This window comes from Panthera tigris, chromosome E2, assembly GCF_018350195.1.
Source record: "Panthera tigris isolate Pti1 chromosome E2, P.tigris_Pti1_mat1.1, whole genome shotgun sequence".
NCBI lineage: Eukaryota > Metazoa > Chordata > Mammalia > Carnivora > Felidae > Panthera > Panthera tigris.
The window spans coordinates 60119495-60131864 of NC_056674.1; the positions used below are offsets into that span (position 1 = coordinate 60119495).

Sequence of the window (12370 nt, forward strand, 5' to 3'; positions counted from 1 at the left end):
CCGGGCCCTGCGGCCAGTGTCACCCTCCATCCTGGTCTCTGGACCCGCGGACAGTGGAGGCAGGTGCGGGGCCGCCCTGGTGCAGGGGAGGCCTGTGCCTGAGCCAGCGTCCGCAAGGGTGGCGTGTTTGGGGAGGGTCCTGTCCTGCCTGTCCCCACCACTGCTTCCTCGGGGCTGGCGGGGCACGGGCAAGTCGGTTCACCTTGCTGGGCCTCAGCTTATTCATCTGCAAAGTGGGCGTGACCTCTGGGCGTGTCAAGAGGGTCCGAGGAGGAGACCCGCCCATCCTGACTGCCCCACACCCCACGCCACCCCCCTCCCCCCGTCCCAGGCCCTGCTGTGCAGCCAGCGATGGTGACCGATGACGGTGACGGCCTACACTTGGTGCGTGCTTACTCCGTGCCAGGCCCCGAGCTGAGCTCAGCGTGGATGAGCACCGCACTTCATGTGGCGTAGGAGCTGTGCCGGTTTCCCCAACCACAGACAGGTACAGCTACTTGCCTGAGGTCCACACAGCACGGACACCTGCCCTGCCTTGCCGTGGACAGGCCTGGCCTGCCTGCTGGGGCCTCCGGCCAGAGAGTGTCCCCCAGGGGCCAGGCGGGGGCCATCCCTAGCGCAGGGCACCCGGGGAGGAAGCCGTGCCTCCCTGAGGTCTGGCCGGTGGAGGAAACTTCCTTCCCAAGCCCCCGGGGCAGCGGGACCCGGGAGCCCCCCGTATGACCCCAGGGCTGACCCCGGGGGCGAGATGGCACGCTCCCGGGGTGCCGAAGCAGGCACACGGCAGCCTTTCCCAAGACGCGTCCCGTCTGCGGGCTCGGAGCGATCTGCTGGCTGGCGGTCGTCGCCCGCATTATCAGAGCGGCTTTAATTGTGCCGGAACTGAATTAGCGGCGTTGGAATAAATTGGCGCAGCCCGGCAGCCTCTTTCTTTACGCTCATCGTCACGCCTTTGTGCGACGGGAGCCTTTGTTCTCCCATAAACGGACCCGCCGCGAGCTTGGAGCCTCCCTGGGTGGCTGAGGCCCACCTGAGCGAGCCAGAGCGTGGGGAGTCGGGGCTGCTGTCCCGGGGTCGGGCAGGTGTGGGGAGGCATGTGCCAGCTCTGCCCTGGCATCGGCCCCAGGGCTCTGGTCCCTGCCATCCTTGAGAGCAGCAGGTGGCTTCATACCCACTCACTGGAGCAGGCAACCGAGGCCCCGAAGTGCGATGGCCATTGAGCAGGAGGGAGCGCAGCTGGGGGGCCTCCCCTGACGGCTCTAGGTGAGCCCAGAGGGCACCTGCGCTTCTCAAAAGGGTCCGGCAAAGGGTGGGCCCCAGAGGCCTTGGCGCTGCCCGCTGAGGCTGGGATGGCCGCGGTGACCGGCAGTACCTGCCCGGGGCCAAGCCCACGGGCAGGGAGGTGGAGGGACTAGAGGCCAGCCTCCACCGCAGCCTCTGTTTTCCTGCCCGGACGCCAAGGGAGCCCACGGCAGGCCAGGCCTCCCACCTGTCCCGGGGCACGTTGGGCCACTCTGGGCTGTGCCCCGTCCACCTCAGAGCCTCCCCTGCCCACGTGGGTGCATTGACACGGGAGTGCAAGGCCTGGCCTGGGGCTGGTTCTGTGTGGTCTGAGCCTGGCCATGGCGTACTGAGCCCCTGCCCGCCTCCTGTAATCACAGCGCTGATGAGTCTGGGCGAGGAGGCTGGGACTCCGATCCCGAGCTGGAATCCAGGGAGCTGCAGGCGGGAAACCCCCTGCCTGGGACTCTCTAAGGCTCCCCAGTGCCTCTGGGATTAGCATCCACTCCTACCCTGGCCTCTCTCCAGCCTCCAAGCTCTTCCTCCTTTCCCACACCCAGCTCTGTCCAGTCCCCAGGCCCTCTGTCCAGTCCCCCAGCTGTCTGTCCAGTCCCCAGTCCCTCTGTCCAGTCCCCCAGCTGTATGTCCAGCCCCCAGGCCCTCTGTCCAGTCCCCCAGGCCCTCTGTCCAGTCTCCAGGCCCTCTATCCAGTCCCCAGGCCCTCTGTCCAGTCCCCCAGCTCTGTCCAGTCCCCGGGCCCTCTGTCCAGCCCCCCAGCTGTTTGTCCAGTCCCCAGGCCCTCTGTCCAGTCCCCCAGCTGTCTGTCCAGTCCCCAGTCCCTCTGTCCAGTCCCCCAGCTGTATGTCCAGCCCCCAGGCCCTCTGTCCAGTCCCCCAGGCCCTCTGTCCAGTCTCCAGGCCCTCTATCCAGTCCCCAGGCCCTCTGTCCAGTCCCCCAGCTCTGTCCAGTCCCCGGGCCCTCTGTCCAGCCCCCCAGCTGTTTGTCCAGTCCCCAGGCCCTCTGTCCAGTCCCCCAGCTGTATGTCTAGCCCCCAGGCCCTCTGTCCAGTCCCCCAGCTCTGTCCAGTCCCCGGGCCCTCTGTCCAGCCCCCCAGCTGTTTGTCCAGTCCCCAGGCCCTCTGTCCAGTCCCCCAGCTGTATGTCTAGCCCCCAGGCCCTCTGTCCAGTCCTCCAGCTCTGTCCAGTCCCCGGGCCCTCTGTCCAGCCCCCCAGCTGTATGTCTAGCCCCCAGGCCCTCTGTCCAGTCCCCAGGCCCTCTGTCCAGTCCCCCAGCTGTATGTCTAGCCTCCAGGCCCTCTGTCCAATCCCCAGGCCCTCTGTCCAGTCCTCCAGCTCTGTCCAGTCCCCAGGCCCTCTGTCCAGCCCTCCAGCTGTCTGTCCAGTCCCCAGGCCCTCTGTTCAGTCCCCAGGCCCTCTGTCCGGTCCCCAGACCCTCTGTCCAGCCCCCCAGCTGTTTGTCCAGTCCCCAGGCCCTCTGTCCAGTCCCCCAGCTGTATGTCTAGCCTCCAGGCCCTCTGTCCAATCCCCAGGCCCTCTGTCCAGTCCTCCAGCTCTGTCCAGTCCCCAGGCCCTCTGTTCAGTCCCCAGGCCCTCTGTCCGGTCCCCAGACCCTCTGTCCAGCCCCCCAGCTGTCTGTCCAGTCCCCAGGCCCTCTGTCCAGCCCCCCAGCTGTCTGTCCCCTCTGAGCCTCCCCTGTTGTCGCTCTCTCTTTCTCTTTCACTTGCCTCCCTCCCTCCCTCACGGCATTTATCATTTGCTGTTGTTTTCTGTTTGGGGCCCAGTGGGGCCGGAAGTCCCCTGCAGAGTCCAGGTGTGCCCGGCACTGAGGCCTCCTAGAGCGGTGTCTGCCCCACCTGTCGCCACACCAGGAACACTTAGCGTTCGTCATTGTGGTGGGCCACCATCTGCCTGTGACCGGGAAGGTGAGCTGAAACGCAGACAGGACACCAGCTTGCCCACCTCCCTGCTCCATGGAAATTGCCAGATCGGGAAAGTCAGCCCGGAACCTCGGTCACAGTGCTGCTCGTTCTATCGTGGCCTCGCGCGTCTCCGCTGCCAGGAGCCAGCTCCTGTGGCCCCTGGTGGACGCTGGTGACAGGTTTCACCCCGGGGATAATATGGCAAAGGCGGGGAGTGAGTGAGGGCAGCAGGAAGAACACTAGGGCTTTGGTGAGAAGCCCCTGAAATGGCAAATTTTGGTCTCTGTTTTTCTGGGGAGAAGGCACTGCCTTTCACCACATCCCCACGGGGGCCATGATGTGCCAAAGGTCAGGCACCACCGGCCACAGAGGCACAAATCCCAGGCGAATCTCCATCTGCTGCTGCTTGCTTGCCTCCAGGGACGGGGAGCTCAGCCTCTGAGAGGTGGACGCTCCGTTCCACATGCCTCAGGTGCCTTCTGCCTCCGATGCCAGCAAAAGCAAGCCCCATTCTGCCCCCATCGTGCGCTCCCATCACATGGATTTGCGGCTGTCTTCGTGGCTTCCAGATGTTTCTTCCTGCTCGGTTTCCTCTTCCTCAGCGGCAAGAGGGCCCAGAAGGGCATCCCCTCCATCCATCCTGAGTAGGAGGAGCAGGGGGTCTGTGAGTCAGGCCCCTCCTCCACGCCACACCCGGAGGACGGGCGTCATCTCTACGGTGACGGTGACGGACGGGGTGGGGGGGCGGGGCAGGAGGCAGCTCAGCCCCAGCACCTGTCTCCAGCCCTCGGGGCCCAGGCTGAGTCAGCCGGAAGGGGCCTGGGGAGACGGGGAGCGGAATGAGGATGGACACCTGTTCCCGATTGTCCCTCCGCCCGCCCCTCTGGACCCACTAGTCTGACCTCAGGGACACGGTTGCTGCCCTGACCGGGGGCACCTTGGCGGCTCTGGCTTCCCCACTCTCCTGGGAGGTCTCTGGGCTGTGGGCCCACCTTGTCGGTTGTAAGGGGGGCTCTGTGGGACCCCCCCTGCAGGAGCCTCCCGGGGAAGGTGGGATTGGAGTCAGGTGCCCCAGGCCTGCGGCTCTCCGCCCCCAGAGGCTGCAGACACCTGTGCCCCCACCTGTGCCCCCTCAACCACTTATTCGCTCAGAAAGGTTTTCTGAGCACTTGCGTGCGCCGGACGCGGGGTCCGCCCTCAAGCTCCCGAGCCTCGGTACCTGAGTGTGGGGGGCTTCTCGCAGGAGCTGTCCTGGGCCCAGGAGAGGGTGACCCTCTCGTCTCAGGGGCCCTGAACCCCCGGAAGAGTGTACCTATGGGTCGGGCGAGGGCTGTGCTTCATGCAACCCCCGGAGGGGCCCCCCCCCGCCCCGGGCCAGAGGGGGCACCGCTGCTGCTCCCACAGCGTGAAACAGAGTGCAGGGGAGAGCACGCCGCCCCCAGTGCTGGGGAGACCAAGGAGGGGCTGGGACCACCGTCCTGGCGAGAGGGGCCCGTGGGCAGGCCGCGGTTGACGGGAGGGCCGGGACGACCCCAGGTGCGGGGTCACTGACGCAAGGGTGAAGTGTGCCAAGTCTTGGGGGCGCCCCCCACGGCCCCCCACGGCCTCTGACCCTGCGGGGCGGCCGAGCCGGTGCCGGGAAGGGGTCGGGACGCCCCACGGAGCCTTACGGATTCCCTTCGGGCTGTTGTGCAGGTTCCCTCGGAGACGTGGAGACCGCAGAAGAGGACGCCGGCCTCCCGGAGCAGGAGGCTGGAGCCGTGGGGCCCGAGGCCGAGGGAGAGCCTGAGCCCCTGAGCCCTGCCAGTGCGGGTGAGTCGCGGTGGGCCCGCCACGGGCCCGAGTCTGACCCCTGTGTCGCACCGCCCCCCCCCCCCCTCGCGTCCTTGCCTGTGACTTCACGGAGCCAAGTCCTTCTGGGACTCGGTTTCCTCACCCATGAAGTGGGTGTTAAGCTTGGCGGTGTCTGTGGGCCGACTGCTCCGCAGTTTCCCACCAGGGCGATGATGCCCCGGGGACACACGCCACTGGGCACGGGTCCAGCCCCTTCTGGTACCGATGGGGAGACGGAGGCCCCGCTGGGGAGGTCTAGCCCAGGTCAGGGGCCACTGAGTGACCTTGAGAAAGCCGTGCCCTCTCCAGCCTCACTTTGCCCTCTGTGGAACGGGGACGGTGAGTCCTTACCTGGCTGTGCCAACGGCCTCAGCACACATGGTCTCAGTACGTAGCAGGCTGTAAGGTAAGGTACGGTACCCCATTTTACACCCGAGGGAATGAGCCCAGAGAGGTTAAGAGGCTTGCCCCTGGACACACAGCCTGTAAGCACCCAGGCAGCGATCTGACCCCAGGTCTGGATTCAGGTTGATTCCCCTTCGTGCCCAATGCCTGCACACACACCACCTCCCACCCCCCCCCCCCCCCCCCCCCAGGCACCTGGAACCTTTCTTTGGACCCTCCTGGTGGCAGTTTCGTGGGCCAGAGGTAGTGCTGAGGGTGAGGTGCCTGGGCATGTGCTAACCACCAGGAGGCCGGCTCTGGCCTCAGGGCGAGGGCGGCTTCCCTAGCGAGCTGTACGCCCCCCCCCTCCAGGGGGAGGGGGCTCACTGAGGCCCTGGGGGCGGCCTGCTTTCCTGAGGAGAACACTCAGGTTGCGAGACTAGTGGGGGTGTGGTCTGGTGCACCTCTTCCCGCCCCCACCCTGCTGCCCGTGGCCCGTGATCTTATCCCCATTCAGCACCTCGATGCCCTTGCACACGGAGGATGCGCAGAGAAGGCCGTCCCCGGGCGGCAGCACCTGCCCGTGCAAAGGCCCTGAGGTGGAATATGGCGAGTGGACAGCGGCCTTCTGCTGGGTGGGGGTGGGGCCGGGGCACAGAGACCCCAGGCAGAGCGCGGGGACCCCCCCCCCCACCCCCAGCATCTCCCAGTCTCAGAGCATCAGAGCATCATCGTCCCCCCTGGGATGGCCACAGGCCAGGAGTCCAACAAGCCTCGTGCTCTGAGACCTGGTGGCCCCTCGGTCCCTCTCCCCAGTGGCAGGCCCCTCAGGAGTGGCCCCTCGGCCCACCCAGACACAGTGGCCGGGGTGCCGGGGTCAGGGGCCCGGCCTCGGTGCTGGTTCGTGTTCACTATTACTATCTCTGCCACCATCGTCCGCATCATGTCTGTCCCCGGGGCCCGTGCTCCTGCCCTGCCTGAGCCTCGGTTGCTGGGTCTGGGCGGCCGAGCCTGTGGCAGTGCGCCCGGGGCCCCCTTATCGCCACCGCCATCACCACCGCTGTGAGGTGCTGTGTGCTAATGGGGGCGCCCCGATCTACCAAAGGCCAAGTGGCTGTTACTGGTGGACTTTGACCCGGTGGCTTTCCAGGGGAGCCGGGCCCCTTATCTGATCTGCTGGCTGGGGCTGCACGGGGTGGGTGGGGGCGGGGCCGGGGAAAGAGCTGGAAAAAACAGCCGGGGTTGCACCTGGCCCAGGCCGCGGTGATAACGCAGCGATGGGCGAGATAAGGCGGCTGGGAGCGAGCTCTGCCTCTCGGGCGGGCCCAGCGCGGCTCCCGCGCGATGGCCGGGGCTCGAATGCCAGCCACGTTGATTTATAGCCAAAAATAATAGGACTTTTATACTGTGTGATTGATTTATTTGATGTTAATCACAGCCCTTATCTTGGGTATTAATAATCTGCCGGGCGTGTGACGTCACCGAGGGGGGGCTTTTATGGGAGCTCATCGATTGGGGGCTGCGTGGTTATCAGGCTCAGCAGGGAAGGCAAATATGCCCTTTGGGCTGGACCCGGGTGCCGGGCCCGGCTGGAGGGGCCCCCAGCTGCCGGCGGAGGAGACCAGGGAGCCTGCACGGCCGCCCGCTGGCCTGGGTGTGCCCGTGAGGCCACCCTGCCCTCTAATTATTAGCGGCCACAGGAAGAGCAATTGTTGCTGCAGTTAATGGGGGGATGAGGGGCTCTGAAGGCCAAGGGGAAAACTGAGGTGTCTGTGCCCCCGTGAGCGCAAGCCCGGTGTGGAGGGACCTCGGGCGCGCGCTCACCGCCTGGGTCTCGGTGTCCCTCCTGGCCACGGGGGGGAGGTGGGCGACACGGTGCCCGGAGATGGCGGGGCCTGACCGTGTTTTCCTGCCCGCAGACGCCAGTCCCCCGCCCCCACCATCGCCGCCACCCGCCACATCCCCAGGAGGCCCCGAGATGGAGCCAGAGGCCGGGCTGGAGGAGGAGTCGGGCAGCTCCTGGAGCGGGCCAGGTAACCACACCCATGCCGGGGGCTGCTGTCCTGCCAGCGGGGGTGGGACGGCCGAGGAGGTTGGCGGCGACCCTCCGGGCCGGGGCCCGTGCCCGTGCCCGTTCCGAAGTCCAGGCAGCCTGTGGGGCCGGCGATAGCGTGGGAGGAGGCCACCAAGCCCTGCCGATGCCCGGAGCTAAAGCCCTTGCCCACGCGCTCTGAGGGCTCCCAGGAGGCAGCGTGCCTGGCTGGGGGAGAGGAGAAGGTGGTGAGGCCAGCGAGAGGCATCGCAGGGACTGGGAGCCACGGAGGTGGATGCCTCTGCGTCCCAGCTGGGCTGGGGGTTCGGGCCCGTGCGGGGTGGGAGAGGGCCCATCCCCCTGCCCGAATTCTGACTTTGGAGGTCCTACCAGATGGTTCTCCCTGTACTCCTAGCAGTGCAGGGAGAGCTGGGCGCGTCTGCCGTTTCTGTTTGTTCCGGGGAACGCAGGGTGGCGGGGGCGGGGTCGTGGGGCCGCGTGTCTGTGCGTCGGCGAGGGTTGGCGGGCACGGTCTCGGTGAGGGGACGCCGTGCACTTGGGCCGGGCGTGCGTGGATGCAGGAAGCATTCATTGAGCGCTTGCTGAGTACCCGTCTTCTAGCTGTGAGCAAACAGTCCTCAGGGAGGGTGCACGAGCAGCCCGAGGAGGCTGTGGCCGGTGGAGAGGAAGCACCCAGGTGGGGTAGGGACAGGCTCTGCCAGGGCAGAAGGGACCCGAATCCCTCCTCTGAGGGCCCTCGGGGGCCAAGATAGGAAGGGTGTCAGAGATGGTCTCCCTCCAGGCTCAGGTTGAAAGTCCATGTGGACCTCTTGGGGGGCAGGGGAGGGGGTGTCCCCAAGCCTCGGGAGAAGAGAGCCGTGATTGACTAGTGATGTCTGCCGCCGGCTCCGGCGTAGATGTGGGGACACGTATGCCCCCCGGTTCCCCTCGTGATTTAACACAGCCCGTCCCACACAGGGACAGTGTGGGCAGTCTGAGGCTGTGGGAAGGACGGGGTGGCCTGGCGGTCGCAGCAAGATGGCAACCCCACGTTTTCCGTGCCCTCTCATTCTCTGCCCTTTCCACCTGGATGGGCCACCGTGTTGCCCAGGAGCGGAGCACCCTGGGTAGGACGGTGCTGGGGGTCCCCTCTGCTGCCCCCAGCTCAGCAACACTGCCGCCCTTCAAAACAGACTTGGCCGCCACCCCCCCTCTTGGGGACCTGTTGACGGCAGAGGAGGGGCCCCGGGTGCCCTGGCAGAAATGTGCCCGCGGTGTGGCCTGTTCCCATCAAGGAGCACCCGGCAAGGGACAGGCCACAGGGCCACGTGTCCTTGAGGTCCTCATGGCCCTCAGAGCTGAGCCGGACGCCTGTCTGCTGGGTGCTGGGGTCCACACGGGGGCCTTTCCGCACACAGGATGGTGCTGCACAGGCTGGGTGGGGACCCCGTGGTCAGACTGCGCTACCTGCCTCAGTTTCCCCAGCTGCAGATGAGGTCACAACAAGGCGCCCACAGCAGCCAGGTCAGCACTGCCCCAGGCCCCATGGACCTCACGTTCCAGTCTTTAGGAGGAAACTTCCTGCTGCAGGGGTGGGGCGGGGGGGGGGGGAGTGGGGACCACCCATGTGCCTGAGGGACCTGGACCGGCCACTGGATAGAGTGGCCCTGGGGAGGAAGAGCCCCAGGCAGCGTCACCCAGGCTCTGAGGCGGGCACGGGGGTAGCCCCCCCCAGTTTATGCAGGAGGCTCGGGCGCAGAGTGACAGAGGGACTTGTCCAGGGTCACCCAGCTGGAAAGTGGCAGAGCAGGGTCCAGACCGATCCCCGGCTCCAGAGCCGGGGCCGCGAGTGTGTGACTGCCCCGGTGGGGCCCCATCCCCCCGTCGGTGCAATCATCATCCGCATTTCATAGACGGAGGAACAGAGCCTCCTGGAGATGGGAAGCTGACCCCGGGGCACCGGCCGGCCCGAGGGTGGCCGTGGTTAGGGCTGGAGCGCCTCGGGGGGCTTCCTGTGCTATGTGCGTCCCTGGGGCCGGGGGCTCCCCCGTCCGTCGCCGCAGATAGCAATTTCTGTGCAGTGGGCAGCGATGGGCCGATAAGCGGCCGCCGGCCAACCGCCGTGGTGCCTGCCCCCTATCAGACCCCGGGCAGGCCGCACTTATCGCCCGCCAGGGAAGCCAGAGAGGCCCAGTGGGCCCTTATCTGAGAGGGGCCGCCCGTGCCAGCGATGGGGCAGCAGGGCTTTGCCAGGGCCTGACCAGGCCGGCGTCCCTGAGGGCAGTGCCCAGGGTGGGGGTGTGCGGCCGTGGCCCCTGCCCACGAGTCCCACGCGCCCCTCCCCCCTCGCCTTGTCTGCCCCCTTCTTGCCACTCTGCCCATCCCGGGTGAGCGTCTACATCTACCCGCCCCTGTGTCTCTGAGTCTGTCCCCAAGCCTGGAAAATAGCCCTGGCTGTACTGCCTGGCTTGGGGACACCAGCTACCTTTGCCCTCTGGATGAAGGTGACCAGCTTGGACCACACGTGCACCTTGCACTGTCTGGCTCTGGGGAAGGGCCTGGCCCCGAGCCTCAGTTTCCCATCTGGCCGGCGCGAGGCACAGAGCTCCGTGCACACCGGTCGCCTTCCTGGCTGCCATCTGCCAGCGAGGGCCAGGGCTCGTGGGTCTCCCAGGCACCTCCCCCCCGGGTCAGACCCGTGATCAGGGAGCCCAGGAGCCGGTGACAACAGCCAACAGCCCGGCGGAGAGACTGGGCCTCGGTGCCTCTCTGCAGCTGCACAGCGGGCACAGGGGGGCCACTCTGCCCCAGGGGCAAGGCCACGAGCCGGCCACGAGCACCCCCGGGCGGCACCCCCGGGCAGCAGGCAGGAGGGCCTCGGTACACACTGCAGACACGAGCGAGGTCGTGGATGTGCGAGGGCTTCGTGGACGCCGGAGTGCGCATCCGGGACCCGTGAGGGGCCCGGTGCCGCCCCCGCCCGACACCCGGTGGCCCCAGAGCTCCACAACCAGGCTGGGGAGGTCCTCAGGGATGCGTTTCCACTGTGAGAAGTTGTGAGCTCCGTCAGCGGCCTCAGCTGTTGCGGGTCAGGCGGGAGCACGGCCAGTGGCGCGGAGGTCAGGGCACAGACCCCCGAGCGTGCCTGCCCCGGAGGGGCTCCAGCTTTGCCGACCTCTCTGGGCCTCAGTTTCCTCGTCTGTACGATAGAGCTAAGGGGCCTGTGAAGGGGCTACGCCCACAGCACACAGAGAGCTGCAGTGTTGTCTCCCCTCGCCGGCGGCCTGGGCTGGGATGTCATGTGGAGAAGCCACTCGCGGGGCAGAGAGGCACTGCCCGCTTCAGCTGCCAAGCAGGGGGCCCGAGGCTGGGAGAGGCCGCCCTCCGCTTCCTGCGTCCCTGCGAGTGGTTTGTGGCCCAGGGTGAGGCCGGCTCCGAGGTGTCCCCGCAGTGCGGTCTCAGGGATAGATGTCCCCTCTCTCCTCTGAGCAGCGGGACCGCAGCTGCCCCCTGGGGCGGGTGAGGGCCCGGGCAGAGCCCCCCCTCCCCCCGGAATTAGATGGATCCTCCCTGCATCCCAAGGAGCCGTGTGCTAGGGTGTCCTCCACGCTGGGAGCCCCGACCACACCAGTGAGGGGACTGTGGAAGTCCCCGAGGGGAAGGTGGCTCCCAGATGGGCCCCATAGGGCAGGGAGGTCCTCGGGTCAGAAGTGCAGAGCCCGTGCAAAGGCCCCGGGGGTGAGACCGAGGCCCAGACAGGAGGCCCTGGAGCCTGGTCCCAGGTCTGTAGGGAGGGCGCGTCAGCCCGTGGTCGGGAAATACCCACTGGGGCTCAGGGACGTGGGGATGCTGGGCTGGGGGCTTTGAGGGGAAAGGCGGTGGGTGGCAGGAAGGGGGAAGGCTCAGTATTTTTATCTTTGAAATGACCTTGTTTGCTGGAGGGGCTGGCTGTTTAAAATTCTGATATGCAAATATCTGAGAGCTGTAATCTGTAATCCCCAAAGCATGTCTGGAGGGCAGCTGGCCACGAGCTTTCTGCCTGAAAGGGGTCGGCCCCTCACTCCACGACCCCCAGCCCTCCTGCCATTCATCCGTCCCCTCTCCCTCCTCTCTGTCTCCCCACTAACATCTAAAAGAAACAGGTCAGGCAGGAAGGCCGGCCTCCGTTCGGACTGAGCCTGGAGGGTCCCGTCCTGAGTGGGGGTCCTGGGCGCATCACCCACCTTCTGGGCCCCATCTGAGCCCCTGTGCAGTGGCCGTCAGCGTGCCCTCGGCCTGCCTGGCCAGGTCATGAGGAACCGGGGTGAAGGGAACGGCTCTGGGGAGTCCCAGGGCGTCCGGGAGCCTCCTCTGCAGCCAGCCTCATGGTGTGGGACCCCCCTCCCGCCTGAGCAGCCCCTCTGCCGGGCCGCCTGGGGCTGGGCCGCCTCCTCCGGCCCTGGTGAGCCTGGCACAGGGCAGGCAAGGCCCGGATGCCCCGGATGGGGGCCAGTGTGCAACCACTGCTGAGTGCAGGTGCCACGCCAGGTGGGGGCCCGCAGGGGGGCATCAAGTAGCCGTGAGGGTGGCCTGGGCTCCGTGGGCCCAGGAAGGGGGGAGGTGGCCAGGGGCACACTTGGTGGTCAGCTTGGCGGGGGAGGGGGGGCGGCCTGTGGCCTGGCTTTGTGATCAGGGCCCCAAGAGTGGGGTTCCTTTCACCCATAGGAGCCTCGGAGCCTGGAACTCTTTCCTGGTGACCACTGTTCACAAAAGAAAATCTAATTGGCCAGGCATCCGGTGTTACCGTTTATGTCCCCATCTCGGGCCCTGGGGGCAGAGGTGGGAAGGCTGGCCATGTCCTCACGGCGCTGCAGGTCAGCAGAGACATCCCTGAGCTGAGGCCAGAGGACCAGCTGGAGTGG

General features: G+C 66.9%; 1 protein-coding gene across 2 annotated transcripts in view; it reads left to right on the forward strand.

The window, feature by feature from the left end:
- The window catches only part of ZFPM1 (zinc finger protein, FOG family member 1), a 66522-nt gene that overhangs the window by 22729 nt on the left and 31423 nt on the right, over positions 1-12370 (forward strand). Inside the window, exons 1-3 of one of the 2 annotated variants that reach the window (XM_042969149.1) lie at positions 374-487; positions 4916-5032; positions 7357-7470. In XM_042969149.1, coding sequence (XP_042825083.1) covers positions 7416-7470 — 55 coding nt within the window. In that variant the 5' untranslated portion in view covers positions 374-487; positions 4916-5032; positions 7357-7415. Of the gene's footprint in view, positions 1-373; positions 488-4915; positions 5033-7356; positions 7471-12370 lie in introns of those variants that run through there. The other variant, XM_042969148.1, reaches the window with a different exon arrangement.